The following is a 23,555-nucleotide window of genomic DNA, read 5'->3' as shown; positions in this document are numbered from 1 at the left end:
AAGCGAACTGTATATGCCTGCTATACAATGCTGCTATATAAGTTTCTCGAAGCCCTCTTCTATGCAAACTTTGACTTTTGCTGAGTAAGTCAAGGGCTGCCCAATCATCTTTTGGAACTCTCTATGGACATTAAAGAGGAGCATCACCTTAAAGCAGCAGTAAATTGGTCCAAATAACTAATTTGTCTAATCTTAAGCCGCGTACACACGATCAGTCCATCCGATGAGAACGGTCTGATGGACCGTTTTCATCGGTTAACCGATGAAGCTGACTGATGGTCCGTCACGCCCACACACCATAGGTTAAAAAGACGATCGTGGAGCTGCGGTGGCTCAACGCGATTGGCACTGCGCTGAAAGCCATTCACCTCTGCAGCTAGGGGTTCGGATCCCGGTCTCGGCTACATGTGTATTGAGTTTGGTGGTCTCAGCCCGGCTCCCAGTGGGTGTGCTATGCGAGGTAAGCTTGCGCTTAGTATGCCCACCCCCCTCCCACAGAAACCACCACACTTACACGCACTCGAAATTGGGTTAACATGCACGCACTTTGACCACGCGGTCTCTAAAAAGAGAGGCGAAGGACTAACGGGGCTGGTTAAGTGGGCTAGATCCTCTCACTCCCTTATAGGGAGTCCCTCTGCCCCGTTGGGCTTCAAAGCGGAGCAGGTAGGGCGGGCTGTGTGGGAGGACCCCCTCACACACCCACCATTGCCACCCGGGGCATGGAGAAAGGTCAGCCATGACTAAGCGCTGAATTGCAGCGTGAAACGCGTCGGCCATTCTGTACCTGTTGTTTGCAGTGCCTGTATGTACTTTTTACATTAAAAGACCAACTTTATTTTAAGTCATTTTGGAGTGCGGCTGTCCAGAGTTCTTTTCGTTTTTTTGCGGCAGATTGCCTCTGGGGGAGGCCTGCCTACTCCCAACTCCTGCAGTCCGGCTCCTCTCTCGAGTACACGCACAAAATACACTTAAAAAAAAAAAGACGATCGTGTCAGAACGCGGTGATGTAAAACACAACGACGTGCTGAAAAAAACGAAGTTCAATGCTTCCAAGCATGTGTCGACTTGATTCTGAGCATACGTGGGTTTTTAACCGATGGTTGTGCCTACTAACGATCGGTTTTGACCTATCGGTTAGGAATCCATCGGTTAAATTTAAAGAAAGTTGGCTTTTTTTTAACCTATGGATAAATAACCTATGGGGCCCACACACGATTTGACCGATGAAAACGGTCCTTCAGACCGTTGTCCTCTGGTTAACCTATCGTGTGTATGAGGCATAAGTCAAGGGCTGTCCAATCATCTTTTGGAACTCTCTATGGACATTAAAGAGGAGCATCACCTTAAAGAAGCAGTAAATTGGTCCAAAGAACTAATTTTTCTTACCTACCCCAGAGAAAGAAGAGCTCCAGCCTGACCCCTTCACCCCTCTCTGTTGGTCAATAAAGCCATGGATTTCTCCAATGATCTAATAGAGAGGTGTAGGAGATGAGAGGGCGTGCATATGCCAGACTGCTATGAATCAATATATAACTTGAGATTTAGATAAAAGAGTGCTCCAATGTTGTTGTCAGATGGCAGAATAGTGTCTTGTATCAGTGGGAGGGATAGTGCCCCAAGGGCCGGATAAAAGCAAGCAAAGGACCGCATCTGGCCCTCGGGCCGCAGTTTGGAGACCACTGTTCTATAGGAAAGCATAAATTACAGACACTCCCATTCAACATGTTTCGCTTAACAAAGCTTCCTCAGGAGATTCCGGTGTGGCGTTTTATATGCCAAGCTGCTATGAATCAATATATAACTTGAGATTTAGATAACAGAGTACAAGTCCCATATGACACAAGACGCCCCATTATAGAAATGTCCTCCAGTGTTTGCAGAAGAAAACTGAACTAATGGTAAACATTTTTCCTTAAAAAAACTGGGAAGGATTGAATCAATTTAGAGCTTAATATTCTTGCTGGTCAAGATTGGTGTCCAGCAAAAATGTGCTAATCCAAAGGAGTTAATATCCAGCAGGAATACAATTGGTACATACACCGCGAGATGAACTCAGAACATGATAGACTAAAAACAGCATAAAGAGGACAAACCCGATAGGGAGAAATGGGAGAGATGTTACCTCTCCTTCTCACTAGACGACTTTCTATAATGGGACATCTTGTGCATCACCCTAATCCTAGGGTGTCCATCTGCATGCCTCACTGTGCCCATGCCTCACTGTGCCCATGCATCACTGTGCCCGTTTCCCCAAAATCACCAAAGAAATGACCGTTTAACATAGGAGTCTATGGAAGGGGTGCCCGGCTTTGAAAAATCGGTACTCCCTGGCCGTAGGTCCCCCAGACAACAAACTTTGGACATTTGTAAATGAGAAATAGGGCTACATGTGTGCCAAGTTTCGGGTCTAGAGGACCTACGACCAGCCAGTACCGTTTCCCCAAATTCACCAGAGAAATGACCATTTAACATAGGAGTCTATGGAAGGGGTGCCCTGCTTTGAAAAATCGGTGCTCCCTGGCCATAGGTCTCCCAGACAACAAACTTTGCACACTTGTAGAGAAACGGTGGGGCTATAAGGCTGCTAAGTTCAGGGTCCAGGAAACCTACTGTCGGCCAGTACTGGGTCCCCAAAATCCAGGAGATCAGGCGCAAAAAGGTGACTCGAGTATAAGCCGAGGGGGGCATTTTTTAAGCACAAAAAAACTTGCTGAAAAACTTGGCTTATACTCGAGTATATACGGTTTATATATATATATATAATTTTGTTGTGTTCTACGCTAGCTTAGTTCACAGATGGAAGAACAAATTTTGTTCATTATAACGTTAATGAAAATCTGTCTCTGTTTCGCCGCGCTCATTACAACTAAATCGCCATGTTGCAACAACCTCCTCGTTTTGTATGTTTTTTTCCGTACATGGTAACCCTAGGGCAGGCCAACTGTGATTTCTGCACCCAGGACATTCTATATGCGGACGTGCCAACATGTTTCGTTCTCAGTTGGGGAGGAGGGGCGCACTTGGCTATCTTCGCCTTGGGTGGCAGAGGACCTTGTCCTAGCATTGCCTGCCTATATAACGGCGCTGGGGACACTAAAGTGAATGTGAATAATCAACGTAAAATGAAAAGCAGCATGGAATCTGTTTGCGTTACACAAAGTATAAAACATAAAATACATCTCTAGGCAAACCCAAGTCCAACCTGCGAATCCTGCCAGAAAGAGAGAGAGAGGCCTCGTACTCACGACCGTTTTCCTCGACAGAATTCATCAAGAAACTTGGTGGCAGAGCTTTTTTGCCGAGGAAAACGGTCGTGTGTATGTTTTTCATCGAGAAAACTGTTGTGGAACTCGACGAGAAAAAAAAAAGAGAACAAGTTTTCTTTTTCCTCGACGGGAGTCTCAATTTCCTCGTCGTGTTTCTCGCCGGGCTGGTTTACGACGAGAAACACGTTCGTGTGTATGGTAAGAAATAGGGTTGTCCCGATACCGTTACTAGTATCGGTATCGGGACCGATTCCGAGTATTTGCGGTAGTACTTGTACTCCCGCAAATGCCCCCGATGCCTCATCCGATACTCGCCCTCGCCGCCGCCGCTATGCCGCATCCCCGATGCCGCCGCCGGTTGGTTAATACGGGCGGGGAACATTACAGCTTTCATTTGAATAGCTGTAGTGTTTCCCGCCGCGCCACGTATAGACACTCCCCCTTGCTCGGGTGAACTGTCCAATCCCGAGCAAGGGGGAGTGTCTATACGCAGCACGGCGCAAAACACTACAGCTATTCAAATGAAAGCTGTAATGTTCCCCGCCCGTATTAACCAAGCGGCGGCGCGGCAGCATGTAGGTAAGGGGGACATGGCTGCATATATGGTGGGGACATGGCTGGATATGGGGGGGGGACATGGCTGCATATAGGGGGGACATGGCTGCATATAGGGGGGACATGGCTGCATATGGGGGGACATGGCTGCATATGGGGGGACATGGCTGGATATGGGGGGACATGGCTGGATATGGGGGGACATGGCTGGATATGGGGGGACATGGCTGGGTATGGGGGGGACATGGCTGGATATGGGGGGGACATGGCTGGATATGGGGGGGACATGGCTGCATATGGGGGGACATGACTGCATATGGGGGGGACATGGCTGCATCTGTGGGGGGACAGGGCTGCATCCGTGGGGGGACATCGCTGCATTAGTGGGGGACATGGCTGCATTTGGGGACACATTTAAAAAAAAAGTATCGGTATCGGCGAGTACTTGAAAAAAAGTATCGGTACTTGTACTCGGACCTAAAAAAGTGGTATCGGGACAACCCTAGTAAGAAACCTGCACATGCTCAGAATAAAGTATGAGACGGGAGCGCACCATCGGTAAAAGTAGCGTTTGTAATGGAGATAGCACATTTGTCACGCTGTAGCAGACTGAAAATCGCGAATCGTCTCTCACCAATCTTTTACTTAACACGCAGTAATATGGGATTAGCAAAAGAAGCCCCAAGGGTTGTGCCAGTGGAATCAAACTTCCCCTGCTGTCGTACGTGTTGTACGTCACCGCGTTGAGAACGAGGAGATTTGGTCTTGACCGTGTGTACGCAAAGCAAGCTTGTCAAGTTTCTCCACAAGCCTGACAAGGAACTCGTCGAGGAAAACGGCGTTTCATTTACGACGAGTTCCTCGGTCGTGTGTACGAGGCCTGAGAGTTAATTAAGGTAACAGGCCGGTTGCGGAGAAACGACGTGGGTGTTACAGGGAGGCGAGCTGACAGGCCCATCTCCCTTCCGTCTGAAGTTCAGCGTGACAATGACAGGCAAAAGATGGATTTATCACTTGAGAGCTGACATGTGCGCACCATGGTGGAGTATGGAGCGGCAGCGATAGCCCCGGCTCCTCTCCTCTGTCATCACACGCCTGGCTGCACTTCTGAATGCCATCAAATATAGAGCAAGAGACAAGGTAACCGTCAGCCAAGAGAGAGAGAGAGAGAGCGTTCTATTAATAGTGTGGGCTATATAGAGAGCCGGATGCACAGATTATTCCGCCTTTCTGTATTGCGTGCGTTTTCTACGATGGTGGGATGGAAGATTTATTCGCTACGCTGTCTGCCACGTCTCTCTTTGCCGAAAATTTGTGCTGATATGTTAGGTATATTGATATGTCTTCATCTGTCTGCAAAAGTTTGGGCACCCTTCGTCAAATGAGACCATTCTATTATTGTCCGTTGAAGTTCAAGCGGAACTGAAAATGCTATTTAATTAATTTGTATATATCCAGAGCAAACCCACCCATCCCTCTGCTTCTCTGTGCCTTTATTTGGCCCTTCGGGCACTATTCAACAAACTCTCACCATTAATGGGGCACTATTCATCCCATTGACGCCATCAATTGTGCACTATTCCTCCCACTAACACCATCCATGGGGTACCATTCCCCTCACTGACGCCATCAATTGTGCACTATTCCTCCCAATGACACCATCAATTGGGCACTATTCCTTCCACTGACTCCATCAATTGGGCACTATTCCTTCCACTGACTCTATCAATTGGGCACTATTCCTTCCACTGACTCCATCAATTGGGCACTATTCCTTCAACTGGCTCCATTAATGGGGCACTATTCCTCCCACTGACACCATCAATTGGGCACTATTCCTTTCACTGGCTCCATCAATGGGGCACTATTCCTTCCACTTACACCATTAATGGGGTACCATTCCTCTCACTGACACCATCAATGGGGTACCATTCCTCTCACTGACTCCATCAATTGTGCACTATTCCTGCCATTTACACCATCAATGGGGCACTATTCTTTGTGTACTGATGAGGCCTCACTGATGGGCACTGATGAGGCTGCACTGATGGGCACTGATACGCTGTGCTGATGGGCACTGATGTGGCTGCACTGATGTGCGGTGTTGAGGCTGCACTGATAGGCTATGCTGATGGTCACTAATAGGCTATGCTGTTGGGCACTGCTGGGCACTAATGAGGTGCCACTGATGGGGACTTGTGAGGCAGCACTGATGAGGCAAAACTAATGAGCACTGATGAGTCAGCACTGATACGCTACACTAATGGGCACTGATGAGGCTGAACTGATAATGCCATTTTTATATATATATATATATATATATATATATATATATATATATGTGTGTAGCCCAGAACTGTGAATAAAAAAAAAATCACTGCAAAACTCACCTGCTCCCTGGCACTGTCACCTGCACACCCATTGCTTTGTGTTCTAGATCGTCTTGTGCTCAGTTGAGCTCCCTCCTGTGAACCCAGGCAGGTATGTGCCCCCCATGTTGGCCTGAGCTCTCGGTATAATACTGCAGTATCTAATCAGTAATGCTGGTGTCAGCATTACTGATTAGCACCACTAGTAATAAGACAAAGACCCTAAGCCATCACATGACTGGCCAGAAGACACCAGGTTGTTGAAGTAGAACTGTAACCAGGCTATGGACAGTAAAATGTTTACAAAATCTTAAAATGCATTAAATAATCTTTAAAACAAGTCCTCACTGACCTCTGTAGTTGCAGGCACTGTGGAGTAATCAGAAGACACCAGGTTTTTGAAGTAGAACTGTAACCAGGCTATGGACAGTAAAATGTTTACATAATCGTAAAATGCAGAAAATATGTTTTAAAATAAGTCCTCACAGACCTCTCTAGTTGCAGGCACTGTGGAATAATCAGAATACACAAGGTTTTTGAAGTGCAACTGTAAGAAGACTATGGACAGTAAAATGTTTACATATTCTTAAAATGCAGAAAATATGCTTTAAAACAAGTCCTCACTGACCTCTGTAGTTGCAGGCACTGTGGAGTAATCAGAAGACACCAGGTTTTTGAAGTATAACTGTAACCAGGCTATGGACAGTAACATGTTTACATATTCTTTAAAATGCAGAAAATATGCTTTAAAAACAAGTCCTCACTGACCTCTGTAGTTGCAGGCACTGTGGAGTAATACATTCTCAAAGTTGACAGCAAAACAGTTTCAAATTCATTTTCAACTGCTCAATTAATTCTGCTCCCCCCCACCCAGCAGGGACTTGGCAGCCTGCCAGCCTTGGAATCTGGTGCAGAGAAAGAGGAGAGAACAGAGTGCTGAGATCTGACTTGGACTACTCGAATGCTTGTCTTGTGAACTATGAGAATGAATTGCTCTGCAGTGCCTGCACCTACAAAGGTCAGTGGGGGGGATGTTTTAAAGCTTGTTAGCTGCTTATTAAGACTCTATAAATATTTGAATGTTCATAGTTTGGCCACAGTCCTAATGTAGGGAATATATGTAATTTTTTTTTAAGTGTATATAAGAAGGAACTGGTTTCGTTTTCTGTTTTTTTTTTTTTGTTTTTTTATTTGAAGTCCTGATTTAAGGTGATTGTCCAGGCAAAACAAAAATTGTTCTGTGAATAGTTTAATATAATTTATACAATGATAACATACTCATGCTTCAGTTGTTTGGTTATTATACATCAGTTACCTGTAGATCCTGCCATTTCCTTGCCTGTAATTGATTTCTGGTGTTGGGCTGACAATACCGTGTAGCTGCCATTTAAGTCAATGTTCCTCCAAGCATTGTTGCCATCCCAGGAACTCTATATTAACTAGTGCACTGCAGGTCTGCTTTGCTGATCAAACTGTCAGGTCACCTGTGATCAGATGACAAGTGCACCCTGTTGGAGGCAGGGATGCTCCACAAGGTAGTGAACCCAATAGCAGACTGCTGCGGAAGGACCACAGAATGGATATGGGGAAGAGATTCACTGGGGCACAAACAGGGATCCTACAGGAAACTAACCAAAGATTCCCCAGGGCGCGGAGTCTAAGATCCAGTTTGATATTCACCAGAGCCTCTAGTGGTGAGGATGGCCTTCGCTGCAACTGGATCCAGGTCACGGCCCCTGGAGTCCCCTAGGTCACGCTCCGTAGGAAGAAAGGGGAAGCAGCCACTCAGAATAGTGAAGGGTAAGCCGAGGTTGGGGCAACAAGCAGACGATGATAACCAAGGGACAGGCCAAGGGTCAGGGTCACAGGCAAACAGGAGTAGTCGTAGACAAGCCAAAGTCGGTACACAGAGATATTAACGTAGCACACGGCAAGCAGGAACACAAAGCTAACACACAACGTTGATCAGCAAAGCAGACCTGCAGTGCACTAGTTAATATAGAGTTCCTGGGATGGCCTGGGGTGGAGCCATACAGGAAGGAGAGATGATAAAAGGCAGCCAGATAAGAGAGTCAGGCCTCTAATGAACACATGGAGGAGAAGGTAAGCGGCCAGACATTATTGCATATCCACGACATGTGCGATGCGAATTTAGCTCTATAGACTGGCATTCCCTGAAATCGCGGCAAAGTCACACCAAATTCGCGGCAAAAACGCAGCCGCGAAATCACGGTAAAATTGCGCAATTTTGAATTCGCAGCAGTGTGAACCTAGCCTGAATCAAAACCTCCTACTGCAAATACAATTGAATGTCCATTTTGACTGTCTCGCCCGATAGACGTCTACTCAATATTCCACTCCATTTTGACTGTCTCGCCCGATAGACGTCTACTCAATATTCCGCTGTGTGAAGGCCACGTGTTGAGTTCTAGCCCCCCCCCGAATAAAATAAACTTTTGAAAGCCTTTTCCAACCCGTTACATCCTTTACATTCTACCGACCAATATTTGTTGTGTCGACTCAATGCAACTTCAAGAGCGTGAGGGAATCTTTCATCTACTGCCAGGCTCTCGCCTTAAAAGCAGCCCGTTAGAAGTCAGACTTTGGAGCTTTTGCACACCTTTCATGGGCCACGGCTCCCTGCTCCTCCCACCAGCCACACTTAGGGTCCTTAATTTAAAAGAGAATATTCATCAGCAACCAGGTTCGCGGGGAAAAATCTGCCTGAGGATGTTTTACTAACAGCTGGTGTCCAAAACAAATTTGTAATTAAGATAGTGTTTTTTCGTTCAGCTGGAAAAAAAAGAAAAAAAAAATTCGAGAGGCAGCTGTAAATATTGGACTTCTGAGCTCCTTTTCTGATTTGTGGATTTACAACTTCTTTTAATGATTTGTAGTTGCCCATCGATTAAGCAGAAACGCTTTGGGGCCTGGGGCATGCCGGTATCGGACCAAGACTTTGTAGTCAGTTTATGATAAAAAGGAACTAGAAAGATAAAAGAGATAAAAAATTTACAAGAGAAGAGTACGCTTGCTTGGGAGTTCGGACAAATTGTACAAATATTGCCGGTTTGGCGCGTGTAATGACAACATATTGCAGGAATGTTGGAGCACGACTGTTTTCTTTTTGCCTTTTTGACTCTTTGACAGAAATTATTTGGTGCCTTACCTTTATTTTACCATGTTTTACCCTCACAGTGCCTTCAAAACTGGTATCACCTAGAGCAGCGGTCTCCAAACTGCAGCCAAGGTGCCAAATGTGGCCCTTTGCTTGCCTTTATCCAACCCTTGAAGCACTATTCCTCCCCGCTGACACCAATGATGGGGCATAATTCCTACCACTGGCACCCATGGCCGGCCTTTGGGGTGTGCGAGCTGTGCGGCCGCACAGGGCGCCATGGGCAACAGGGGTGCCCTGCGGCCACCCAGAGGCGTACTAAGGGGGGGCGAGCCGCCCCCAGGTACCACACACTGGGGGGGTTGTCAGACTGGCACCCCCCTCCGCGATTGTTTTACACCCGCGGTGGCATTTTTTTCCTCTATGTGTATGTTTAGGTGACCAGGGGGCGAGGGGTGAAGATGGGGGGGGGGCGCCACAGGATTAGCTTGCACAGGGCGCCTGAACACCTAAGGCCGGCCCTGCTGGCACCAATTCCTCCCTCTAATATTAAAGAAGGGGCATTGTTTATTCCCACTGATGCCAGGACAATTTCTAGCCCCACTGACCACAGTCCAGCCCCCCTTAAGTTTGAAGGTCAGTAAACTGGACCTTTGCTTAGAAATTTTGGAGACCCCTGACCTAGAGCCACCTTTCTCAACCTTTTTACCCCTGAGGAACCCTTGAAATAATTTTCAGGTCTCTTGGAACTCGTATTAAAATTAATTCATGGGCGAGGGTGCCCGTGAAATTGGCGGTCAGTGAGAAGAATGCCCCTATTACAGTGGTGGTCAGTGGTAAGAATGCCCCCCCCCCATTACAGTGGTAGTCAGTGGGAAGAATGCCCCTATTGCAGTGGTAAGAATGCCCCCCCCCCATTACAGTGGTAGTCAATGGGAAGAATGCCCCTATTACAATGGTGGTTACCCATTTATTTAACAAGAGCACTTTAGAAGCTGAGGCATTTTTTTTATGCTGAAAAAGCTCCTCCTCCGCTTATACTCGAGTGAGGGTCTCCCACTGTGTCAGTCTACTGTTCCGCGCCATCCACACCGTCCGCGGCGTCCACTGTAACAAAGCCCTGTCTCCTCCTTATCCGTGATAGACGGAACACTGATTCAGTTTTCCTGTTAGAAAAAGTCCGATGGAGCATACACACGGTCGGGATTCCCGGCCAAAGGCTCTCATCTGACTTTTTTCCGACGGGAAAACCGGTCGTGTGTACGGGGCGTGATGGATGACGACAGGGCCGCCATCAGGAATTATGGGGCCCCTTACACAGCTTAAGGCATGGGCCCCCTGGAGCAGAGAACCGGGGTGGGGGGGGGGGTGGTTACTGCCACGAATTTAAAAAGAAAAAAAAGGGGGGACCTCTGGGCCCTTTAATGGAAAGAAATTTTTAAAAAAAAATATATATATATATATTTTTTTTAAAAGGGGGTTGCCATCTGGGGCCCTGGGGACCTCTGAGCCATATATATATATGTATACATACAAATTATTATTATTTTTTATAAAAAGAAATTACAAAAAATGTGGGGTTGCCATCCGGGACCTCTGAGCCCTTTAATAAAAAATAAATAAAAGCAAATATATATAAAAAAAAATAGACATTTATAAAAAAAAGGGGGAGTTTCCATCCTGGGCCCTTTAATAATATATATATATATATATATATATATATATATATATATATATATATATATATATATATATATATATATATATATATATATATATATATATATATATATATATATATAAAATATATAAAAAATAAAAGAAATAAAAAAATGTATGTATAAAAAAAAGATTTTTTTATAAAAAAAAAAAGGGGGTTGTCATCCGGGCCCTGTGGATCTCCGGGCCCCTGGGGACCTCCTGACCCCTAAAAAAAAAAAAAAAAAATTTCCCTTTAATAAAAAATAAAATAAAAATATATTATTTTTTTTTTATAAAAAAAAATAAAAAAAAGGGAGGGGGGTTGTCATGCTGGGCCCCGTGGGCTTCCGGGCCCTGGGGACCTCTAGTAAAAAATTGTGCCTCTAATAAAAAATAAAATAAAAATATATATAAAAAAAAAATCTAAAAAATAAATAAAAAAAGGGGGGGGGTTCCATCTGGGGCCCTGTGGGCCATCCGGGCCCCTGGGGACCTCCGGGCCCCTTACAGGTGTACTGCCTGTACCCCCCTGATGGCGGGCCTGGATGACGATAGCAATGCATGGCTATGCATGACTGTTCATAATGCACATAAGAAGAAAAAAAACGCAAGAAAACGCATACAGAACGGTGTTATTTCAGCCCAAGGTCTCACACTTACACCCAACCGGCCTCGGCTGAGCTTTTTTTTTTTTTAGTACCCCAGCATCTGAAGGACTGGCTCGTTTTCTGTGCCAATTCTACATTAACAGCATTTGATTTGAACCCTTTTGTCCCATTTTATCTTCCAGAAACACAGTTATCAAGCAATAAACACGATCTTGCAGCGTATGACTCCATTCCGTATATATGTTCTTCATGCAGCGGGTCTCCTGCAGCGCAGAAAGCACCAAGACACTGTAATTCTGCCAAATCTCCTCTATAGTCTCCCCTCGCCCCCCCTCCCAAATCCTGCAAATTTACAAGGGAATAGGCGTATTCGGAGGATATACGGTCCATGGGGGCTCTTCATCAAGCCTGCTTATAATATAATAGCTATATAACTCACACCGGGTCCGACCTACGTGAGGGATGGAGGGTTACGTTCCACAGGGGGGAGATAAGTTACGCAGACCTACATCCTATATGTTATTGCTAAGCAGCGTGATCCGTACAATAAAGCTGCACGCCGAGCACTTATACGACCTTGTTATAGAAGAATTCTGCTAAGCATTCCTGGCAGCTACAATGACGCCGTAGCCGGTTCAGAAATTTTCAAGCTCTTTCTTATATATGATTAAAATGTATTTTTAATATAAGAAATTTAATCTGACTTGATACCATCCTCTTGAAGCCCATGAAGAGCAGAGCCCAGACTGGGGGAGGGAGAAGCAGCACCAGTAGCCAATCAGGTGTGCTGCGGTATTTATGTGCTTATGTATATATGTAACTCTTCTGTATGTTTAGATTTTTGCCTGGAGTTTAGATTTAAAGTGATTTGCCCTGGGAGGTCTGTACTAATGGAGGGGGTGCTTTGTCCTGGGCGGGTCTGTACTAATGGAGGGGGTGCTATGTCCTGGGCAGGTCTGTACTAATAGAGGGGGGGTGCTTTGTCCTGGGCGGGTCTGTACTAATGGAGGGGGTGCTATGTCCTGGGCAGGTCTGTACTAATAGAGGGGGTGCTATGTCCTGGGGGGGTCTGTACTAATGGAGGGGGTACTATGTCCTGAGGGGGTCTGTACTAATGGAGGGAGGATGCTATGTCCTGGGGGTTTGTACTAATGGAGGGGGGGTGCTATGTCCTTGAGGGGGTCTGTACTAATGGAGGGGGATGCTATGTCCTGGGGGGTCTGCACTAATGGAGGGAGGATGCTATGTCCTGGGGGGTCTGTACTAATGGAGGGGGGATGCTATGTCCTGGGGGATCTGTACTAATGGAGGGTGGATGCTATGTCCTGGGGGGTCTGTACTAACTGAGGGGGATTCTATGTCCTGGGGGGGGGTCTGTACTAATGAAGGGGGGTGCTATGTCCTGGGGGTCTGTACTAATGGAGGGTGGATGCTATGTCCTGGGGGATATGTACTAATGGAGGGTGGATGCTATGTCCTGGGGGGTGTGTACTAACTGAGGGGGATTATATGTCCTGGGGGGTCTGTACTAATGGAGGGTGGATGCTATGTCCTGGGGGATATGTACTTATGGAGGGGGGTTCTTTGTCCTGGGGGGGATCTGTACTAATGGAGGGGGGTATTTTGTCCAGGGATATCTATACTTGGAAGGGGGTCTATACTTAGTGGTGGGGGGTCTGTACTGAGGGAGGACTATAATTGGTGAAGGGGGGTCTGTACTAATGGAGGGGGTCTATACTTAGTTGAGGGGGGTCTACTGAAGGAGGGGGGACGGTACTAAGGGGCGACTATAGTTGGTGGAGGGGGGGGGGTGACACCATGCTTTACCGCACCGGGTGACACCAACCCTAGTGACGCCACTGGTGATGACTTACTTCATTCCTTTACTTTTTCCTTCCTTTTTCTTTTATTTTTTTCCTTCCTACAAGGAGAAAGATTTGGCAAGAAACGGGAAGAGTTCATTTTTATTTTATGTCTGTGACCCCACTGAGAAATGTCTTAACTTCCTGTCCTGTGTCACCCATACAATACATGGGGGGGGGGGGCTGGAAGGGGGTGCAGTAGACACCAGTACAGGCAGAACTTAGAAGCACCATGTTGTAATAGAGTGATGAGATGGGAAGTTTTCCATGTCGCCATCTCTTCTGTAGAATAAGGTAGAGGTGAGGGTGATTATTAAATTTATCTTGTAGTCTCCGGATCACACCACTCTGAGATAAAACCTTCACCTGTAAGTACACCGGTGTTCTTTAAATGGGGTGACCAACATCTTTTGAAGTGCTCCACACATAAACCTTTGCAGCACGCGGGTGTTAAAGTGTTCTGGGCATTGTCTGCGCTCCGCGTTCCTGGCTCAGCCTCCCCGCGCCAGATGCAGCCACGCAGCCGATATTACCATTGTTTCCTCCGGCAGATGGTGAGCCGCTCCTTTCATCCCCCGTGCCGCACTCATTGGGAAAGATGGCCCATGATCAAATCTTAAATGAGACTATTATTGTGTGCTCTGGACTCCAGGGGGCCATATGGGCTCCAGGATTTAGAGAGGCTCCTAGGATCTCTGTGGCCCATTTACACTCTTCACAACTGAGGGATCTGGGGCTGGTGAAAGGGGATATGGTGTGAACCAAAGCGTTTAAAGAGCGTAAAATGAGAAATGACACTGTACATTAAAACTTCTATGACTTCCCAGTTTCCCTTCCTTTGACCCATTTCTTCTCTTCCTCTGCCCTTCTTCCCCCCTTCCCTTTCTTTCTTTATTTATTTTTTTCTTTTCTTCCTTCCCTCTCTTATTTCTTCCTTCCCTCCTCTTATTTCTTCCTTCACTCCTCTCTTTCCTTCCTTCTCTCCTCTCTTTCCTTCCTTCTCTCTTCTCTTTCCTTCCTTCTCTCCTCTCTTTTCTTCCTTCCCTCCTCTCTTTTCTTCATTCCCTCCTCTTTCCTTCCTTCTCTCCTTCCTCTCTTTCCTTCCTTCCCTACTCTTATTTCCTTCCATCCCTCCTCTATTTCCTTCCTTCCCTCATCTCTTTTCTTCCTTTCCCTCTTTTCTTCCTTCCTTCCATCGTTCCTTCCTTCTTTTCTTTCCGTCTTTCCTTCCTCTCTTTCCTTCCTTCCCTCCTCCCTTTTCTTCCTTCCCTCCTCTCTTTTTTTCCTTCCCTCCTCTCTTTTTTTCCTTCCCTCCTCTCTTTTCTTCCTTCCCTCCTCTCTTTTCTTCCTTCCCTCCTCTCTTTTCTTCCTTCCCTCCTCTATTTCCTTCCTTCCCTCCTCTCTTTTCTTCATTCCCTACTTCCTCTCTTTCTTTCCTTCCTTCCCTCCTCTTATTTCTTCCTTCCCTCCTCTCTTTCCTTCCTTCCCTTCTCTCTTTCCCTCCTTCCCTCATCTCTTTTCTTCCTTCCCCCTTTTATTTCTTCCTTCCTTCCTCTGTTTCCTTCCTTCCCTCCTCTCTTTTCTTCATTCCCTCATCTCTTTTCTTCCATCCCTTCTCTCTTTTCTTCCTTCCCTCCTCTCTTTCCTTCCCTCCTCTCTTTTCTTCCTTCCCTCCTCTCTTTCCTTCCCTCATCTCTTTTCTTCCTTTCCTCATCTCTTTTCTTCCTTCCCTCCTCTCTTTCTTTTTTTTTCTTAACTTCCTTCCTTCTCTCTCCTTCCCCTCTTTCCTTTGTTCCTTTCCTCTCTCACTCGCTCATTTTTCTCTTCTTTCTTTCTCTTTCTTTCTTTCCTTTTTCTTTCCTTCCTTTATTTCATTTTCTTACCTTCCTTCCTTCTTTACTCCCCCCTCTCTCTCTCTCCCTCTCTCTGCCTTCCTTCCCTCCTTCTTCCCCTCTTTCCTCCTTTTCTTCTTCCCTTCCCTTTTCCCTCTTTCTTTCTTTCTTTTCTCTTTCAATCCTTTTCACCTTCCCTTTCTTCCCTTGAGGGATTATCACATCACTCTTCCAACAGTGAATATCAGCCTATAATTCCATGGTGCTGATATCAGACGCTCTGTCCATGGTGCTGATATCAGACGCTCTGTCCATGGTGCTGATATCAGACGTTCTGTCCATGGTGCTGATATCAGACATCCTGCCCATGGTGCTGATATCAGACATCCTGCCCATGGTGCTGATATCAGACGTTCTGTCCATGGTGCTGATATCAGACGTTCTGTCCATGGTGCTGATATCAGACATCCTGCCAAAGGTGCTGATATCAGAGGATCTGTCCATGGTGCTGATATCAGACGCTCTGTTCATGGTGCTGATATCAGACGCTCTGTCCATGGTGCTGATTTCAGACATCCTGCCCATTGTGCTGATATCAGACGTTCTGCCCATGGTGCTGATATCAGAAGTTCTGTCCATGGTGCTGATATCAGACATCCTGCCCATGGTGCTGATATCAGACGTTCTGTCCGTGGTGCTGATATCAGACGTTCTGTCCATGGTGCTGATAATAGACATCCTGCCAAAGGTGCTGATATCAGAGGATCTGTCCATGGTGCTGATATCAGACGCTCTGTTCATGGTGCTGATATCAGACGCTCTGTCCATGGTGCTGATATCAGACATCCTGCCCATGGTGCTGATATCAGACGTTCTGTCCATGGTGCTGATATCAGACGTCCTGCCCATGCTGCTGATATTGGACATCCTGCCCATGGTGCTGATATCAGACGTTCTGTCCATGGTGCTGATATCAGATGCTCTGTCCATGGTGCTGATATCAGACGCTCTGTTTATGGTGCTGATATCAGAGGATCTGTCCATGGTGCTGTTATCATAGGATCTGTCCATGGTGCTGATATCAGATGTCCTGCACATGGTGCTGTTATCAGAGGATCTGTCCATGGTGCTGTTATTATTGGATCTGTCCATGGTGCTGATATCAGACGTTCTGTCCATGGTGCTGATATCAGACATTCTGTCCATGGTGCTGGTATCAGACATTCTGTCCATGGTGCTGATATCAGATATCCTGTCCATGGTGCTGATATCAGACATCCTGCCCATGGTGCTGATATCAGACGTTCTGTCCATGGTGCTGATATCAGACGTTCTGTCCATAGTGCTGATATCAGACGTTCTGTCCATGGTGCTGATATCAGTCACTCTGTCCACGCTGCACATCTCCAGCCGACCCTTTCTGTAAGTTGTTTTGGATGGAGTGGTTGAAGGGTTGAATCAGGACAGGCAGCAGGGAGAAAAAAAAACTCAACAGGGATAAAGATGACCACAAAAACCAGGCAGAGGGTCTTCTAAGCATTCACTGTAGGATCCAAAACTAAGCTTCTCATATCTATCTGTTTACTTACCAATCAATAAAGACATCATGGTTTACCTAAAACTCAACAACCCCATATTCCTGTCTGACCCCTCTGCTTACATCACTGGGGACAATACCACATGAGGTCATTTATGTGAATGGCCCCCTGTGTGTCCTACACTTCATCCTGTCCCTGTGTGTCCTACACTTCATCCTGCCCCTGTGTGTCCTACACTTCATCCTGTCCCTGTGTGTCCTACACTTCATCCTGCCCCTGTGTGTCCTACACTTCATCCTGTCCCTGTGTGTCCTACACTTCATCCTGTCCCTGTGTGTCCTACACTTCATCCTGTCCCTGTGTGTCCTACACTTCATCATGTCCCTGTGTGTCCTACACTTCATCCTGCCCCTGTGTGTCCTACACTTCATCATGTCCCTGTGTGTCCTACACTTCATCCTGTCCCTGTGTGTCCTACACTTCATCCTGTCCCTGTGTGTCCTACACTTCATCCTGTCCCTGTGTGTCCTACACTTCATCCTGTCCCTGTGTGTCCTACACTTCATCCTGTCCCTGTGTGTCCTACACTTCATCCTGCCCCTGTGTGTCCTACACTTCATCCTGTCCCTGTGTGTCCTACACTTCATCCTGTCCCTGTGTGTCCTACAATTCATCCTGCCCCTGTGTGTCCTACACTTCATCCTGTCCCTGTGTGTCCTACACTTCATCCTGTCCCTGTGTGTCCTACACTTCATCCTGTCCCTGTGTGTCCTACACTTCATCATGTCCCTGTGTGTCCTACACTTCATCCTGCCCCTGTGTGTCCTACACTTCATCCTGTCCCTGTGTGTCCTACACTTCATCCTGTCCCTGTGTGTCCTACACTTCATCCTGTCCCTGTCCCTGTGTGTCCTACACTTCATCCTGTCCCTGTGTGTCCTACACTTCATCCTGCCCCTGTGTGTCCTACACTTCATCCTGTCCCTGTGTGTCCTACACTTCATCCTGTCCCTGTGTGTCCTACAATTCATCCTGCCCCTGTGTGTCCTACACTTCATCCTGTCCCTGTGTGTCCTACACTTCATCCTGTCCCTGTGTGTCCTACACTTCATCCTGTCCCTGTGTGTCCTACACTTCATCCTGTCCCTGTGTGTCCTACACTTCATCATGTCCCTGTGTGTCCTACACTTCATCCTGCCCCTGTGTGTCCTACACTTCATCCTGTCCCTGTGTGTCCTACACTTCATCCTGTCCCTGTGTGTCCTACACTTCATCCTGTCCCTGTCCCTGTGTGTCCTACACTTCATCCTGTCCCTGTGTGTCCTACACTTCATCCTGTCCCTGTGTGTCCTACACTTCATCCTGTCCCTGTGTGTCCTACACTTCATCCTGTCCCTGTGTGTCCTACACGTCATCCTGTCCCTGTGTGTCTCTCTTTCTCTCCATCCCTCTCTTCCTCTATATATAGTCATAGCCCCATAAACAAGCAATTATATGCTCGCTGAGCTCACAGCATGTAAGGAGAGGATGACGCCAGGCAGAGCTGCGTGACAGAGTGATCAGAGGTCTGTCTGCTCCATACATGACATGTGTTCCCGCATCCTGCTCAGAGCTGGGATTCAGATGTCAGGCAGACATGTGCGCTCACAGAAATAGACCCACTCTGCCAAACGCTCAGCGAAAATGCCAAAAATTGGTTGATCTTTGTAATCATATGCAAAGTACAAACATTTGTGTTACAATAGTTTTATTAAAAAAATCTTAGTGGGGACCCCTCATAATGAGCAGATCAGGTGTACAGACCTGGGAACTTGGCACAGGGATGGTGGGAAGCACTCATAATGGGTGCAGCAGGTGTACAGACCTGGGAACTCAGCACAGGAATGGTGGAAACCCCTCATAATGGGCACATGAGATGTACAGACCTGGAAATTCGGCACAGGGATGGTGGGAACCCCTCATAATGAGCAGATCAGGTGTACAGACCTGGGAACTTGGCACAGGGATGGTGGGAACCCCTCATAATGGGTGCAGCAGGTGTACAGACCTGGGAACTCAGCACAGGGATGGTGGGGACCCCTCATGATGGGCACATCAGGTGTACAGACCTGGGAACTCAGCACAGGGATGGTGGGAACCTCTCATAATGGGCACAGCAGATGTACAGACCCAGGAACTCAGTACAGGGATGGCGGCAGTCCCTCATAATGGGCACAGCAGATGTACAGACCCAGGAACTCAGTACAGGGATGGCGGTGGTCCCTCATAATGGGCACAGCAGATGTACAGACCCAGGAACTCAGTACAGGAATGGTGGGAACCCCTCATAATGGGTGCAGCAGGTGTATGACCCAAGAACTCAGCGCAGGGATAGGGGGAACCCCTCATGATGGGAACATCAGGTGTACAGACCCGGGAACTCAGTACCAGGATGGCAGTAGCCCCTCATAATGGGCACAGCAGGTACAGCAGGTGTACAGACCCAGAAACTCAGTACAGGGATGGTGTTAGCTCCTCATAATGGGCACATCAGATGTACAGACCAGGGAACTCAGCAGAGGGGGGGGGGGGTGGTAACCACTCATAATGGGCACATCAGATGTACAGCCCCGGGAACTCGGCACAGGGATGGTGGAAACCACTCATAACGGGAATATCAAGTATGCATACCAAGAATCAAAGTGCAAGCATGGTGGGAACCCATCATAATGGGCACAGCAGGCGTACAGACCTGTAAACTCAGTGCAGAGATCTCACCAATAGAATCCCAAGAGATAGGAGAGGCTGGCGGGGTGTTTCATTCTCTAGCCTCTATTAAACACTCAGATATCAGTTTTGGGTGGACTCTGCCTTTAATAGAGGTCAATCTACGTTTCAGAAGAATAAAACTACCTATTAGGCTTGTCACAACAACTTCATTCTCCAAACTTCCCCAGAAACTTCAATGGTCATTGAGGGCCACAGTTCTGATTTCCCCAATCCAGCCCCAATGGGCAATGATAGGGCATTTCGCCAGCCTGGCGGGGACTCCTTCCCATCGCGCATGTAACGCTCGAGTTCAATCCATATGTTGGATTTGTGTGTATAAAATAAATTGTTTCACATAACGGGCTTGATTAATGTTTCAATAGAGGGGATTAATTACCATAGCTCCTATCTAATTGTACTCCGTGTTTGGACTGATAAAATGAACGAGTCTCTTCTAAGCGCTAATTCCCTTTTTTATTTTATTTTTTTGCTTCCAGCTGAATAAATATAAAGAAATCACAATGCTCCCGGCTCTGTATTATACTCTCACGGCCATCTGCGCCGTGTACCGCGCAACCCGGATTCTTATCACGCAGCACCTGCAAATCGGACGCATTTTTCTTTATTTTGATACTTGAAATGGAGTAAATGAAAGTAGCGCCATTTATTGGCCATATTTGTATAACCCTGACACAGAGGCGGCTCGAGGCTCCACTTAAGGACCCCTTCACGCCCATATATGTCGGCAGAAGGGCACGGCTGGGCACAAGCACGTACCTGTACGTTGCCTTTAAGAGCCCAGCCGCGGGGTCACGAGCGCGCCGCCGGTCCAAAGCTCCGCGACCGCGAGAACCGATCGCCGCCGGTGTCCCGCGATCGGTCACAGGAGCTAAAGAACGGGGAGAGGTGAGTGTGAACAAACCTTCCACATTCTTCTGTGTGGCAGAGACACTGATCGTCTGTTCCCTGATATAGGGAACGTCGATCAGTGATGTCACGCCTACAGCCACGCCCCCCTACAGTAAGAATCACTCCCTTAGGGCACACTTAACCCCTTAGTGCAACCTAGTGGTTAACCCCTTCACTGCCATTGTCATTTTCACAGTAACAGTGCATTGTTATAGCACTTTTATAAATATATATAAATATAGAATAATATTAGTGTGTGACTGTAGTGGAAGTGTAAGCTCCTCTGGTACAGAGACTGATGTTCCTGACTTGTAGCTAGATTCAGAGACAGTTACGCCGGCGTATCAGTAGATACGCCGTCGTAACTCTGAATCTACGCCGTCGTAAATGTAAGCGTATTCTGGAAACCAGATACGCTTAAATTAGGCTAAGATACGAGCGGCGTAAGTCTCCTACGCCGTCGTATCTTAGGGTGCATATTTACGCTGGCCGCTAGGTGGTGCTTCCATTGAGTGAATATGCAAATGACTAGATGCGCCAATTCAGAAACGTACGTTTTCCGGCGTAAAGTTAGTCGAACAAATAGCTGGCCTAGCCAATGTTAAGTATGGCCGTCCTTGCGGCGTACTTTGGAGCAATGCACACTGGGATATGTCCACGTTCGTTAAAAACGTCAATCACGTCGGGTCACTAGTCATTAACATAAAACACGCCCCCCTGTTCCACATTTTAATTAGGCGCGCTTATGCCGGCCCATTTACGCTACGCCGCCGTAACTTAGGAGGCAAGTGCTTTGTGAATACAGCACTTCCCTCTCTGACTTACGGTGGCGTAGCGTATATGTGATACGCTACGCCGCCTGAAAATTAAGCCAGTCTATCTGAATCTGGCTATTGGTGTTCACTGTACAGCACTGTGGTATATGTCAGAGCTACATAATAATAATAATAGTGATTGACTGTGGGAGGACATTAGAGTGTAAGCTCCTCTGGTGCAGAGATCCATGTGGCTCAGTGTTCTCTGTACAGCACTGTGGTATATGTCAGAGCTATATACATGTATAATAATAATAATAATAATAAAGAGTAAATGTGGGGGAACATTAGAGTGTAAGCTCCTCTGGTACAGAGACTGATGTGACCGGCTTGGTGTTCTCTGTACAGCACTGCAGTACATGCCAGAGCTATATAATAGTAATAGTGAGTGACTGTGGTAGGACATTAGAGTGTAAGCTCCTCTGTTGCAGAGACCCGTGTGGCTCAGTGTTCTCTGTACAGCACTGTGGTATATGTCAGAGCTATATACATGTATAATAATAATAAAGAGTGACTGTGGTGGGACATTAGATTGTAAGCTCCTCTGTTGCAGAGACTGATGTGACAGCCCTGCAATGACCTAGCTCGGTATGTCCAGAAAAGAAGCGGGTAAGAGTCTTGGAAAGAGCCATATATGGAGTAGAACCTCTTAAATAAAGAAGGTCAGCAATGGTGGATCTCTTTCCAGGTCCCCTTTCAGGAGCTGACATTGGTCTCCGCGCACCACGCCGTGTATTAGAAGAAGGATAACCACTGAATATGAAGGAAACACACGATGGCAGGAATGCGAGGGTTAAAGAAAAATACGGGACTGGGATTATTCTTGGCGGCCGTCCTGCTTCCTGTACTTATATTAATTAAGTTGATCCATACAATGCTACGTGCATCTGTGCGGGCCGCAGAAAAAAATATTTGCACCAAAATGGTAATTGAAAATCCTTATTGATACAGATGGTGAACACTGAGCAAAACTAATTGTGCCAGCTCAGAAACAAAACTCCATGCCGCGGGGTACTTTGTGCCAACAGTGCAAGCGGGAACATTCGCAGATTAAAAATGACATCATCCACCACCGGGTTCTAGTTCTTACATTTAAAGTGGACCGCTCAGTACGTTTTCAGAATTCCTGGTGTCACAATATACAGAAACAATACACATTTTTTTTTTCAAAATATCCACCTTTTATGATTAAAGTCGTCACTACACATTGATGATGTCATCGGTCTGCTGCAGGTAAGAGGTAGCATTTCCCCGGTCTCCTATCCTCCCAAAGATTGCAAATACCCCAATTTATGGATACACCAAATCCATTGTGTTCCCACACCAAATCCATTGTGTCCCCACACCAAATCCATTGTGTCCCCACACCAAATCCATTGTGTCCCCACACCAAATCCAAGTTTTCCCCCACACCATATCCAACGTGACCCCATGCCAAATCCATTGTGTCCCCACACCATATCCAACGTGACCCCACACCAAATCCAAGGTGTCCCCCACACCATATCCAACGTGACCCCACGCCAAATCCATTGTGTCCCCACACCATATCCAACGTGACCCCACGCCAAATCCATTGTGTCCCCACACCAAATCCAAGGTGTCACCCACACCAAATCCAAGGTGTCCCCCACACCAAAAGCAAGGTGTCCCCACACCAAATCCAACGCGACCCCCACACCAGATCCAAGGTGTCCCCATACCAAATCCAAGGTGTCCCCCACACCAAATCCAAGGTGTCCCCCACACCAAATCCATTGTGTCCCCACACCAAATCCATTGTGTCCCCACACCAAATCCAAGGTGTCCCCACACCAAATCCAAGGTGTCCCCCACACCAAATCCATTGTGTCCCCACACCAAATCCATTGTGTCCCCACACCAAATCCAAGGTGTCCCCACACCAAATCCAAGGTGTCCCCCACACCAAATCCAAGTTGTCCCCCACACCAAATCCAAGTTGTCCCCACACCAAATCCATTGTGTCCCCACACCAAATCCATTGTGTCCCCACACCAAATCCAAGGTGTCCCCCACACCAAATCCAAGGTGTCCCCCACACCAAATCCATTGTGTCCCCACACCAAATCCATTGTGTCCCCACACCAAATCCAAGGTGTCCCCACACCAAATCCAAGGTGTCCCCCACACCAAATCCATTGTGTCCCCACACCAAATCCATTGTGTCCCCACACCAAATCCAAGGTGTCCCCACACCAAATCCAAGGTGT

The 23,555-nt window shown here is 47.0% G+C and overlaps 1 protein-coding gene across 30 annotated transcripts in view; it reads left to right on the top strand.

Moving 5' to 3' along the window:
* Positions 1–23,555, top strand: part of CELF4 (CUGBP Elav-like family member 4) — a 1,399,301-nt gene that overhangs the window by 1,031,377 nt on the left and 344,369 nt on the right. For 18 of the 30 annotated variants that reach the window (XR_005746938.1, XM_040336074.1, XM_040336067.1 and 15 more), the window contains exon 4: positions 7,068–7,211. The exons of 11 other annotated variants lie outside the window; for them this stretch is intronic. Coding sequence is in view for 18 of the 19 variants with exons in the window: in XM_040336074.1 (XP_040192008.1) it covers positions 7,068–7,211 (144 nt within the window). In the remaining variant the exon portion in view is untranslated. The remainder of the gene's footprint in view (positions 1–7,067; positions 7,212–23,555) is intronic. One more of the 30 variants, XM_040336061.1, reaches the window with a different exon arrangement.

This window comes from Rana temporaria, chromosome 1, assembly GCF_905171775.1.
Source record: "Rana temporaria chromosome 1, aRanTem1.1, whole genome shotgun sequence".
Lineage (NCBI taxonomy): Eukaryota > Metazoa > Chordata > Amphibia > Anura > Ranidae > Rana > Rana temporaria.
This window is presented reverse-complemented; position numbering and strand designations above follow the sequence as displayed.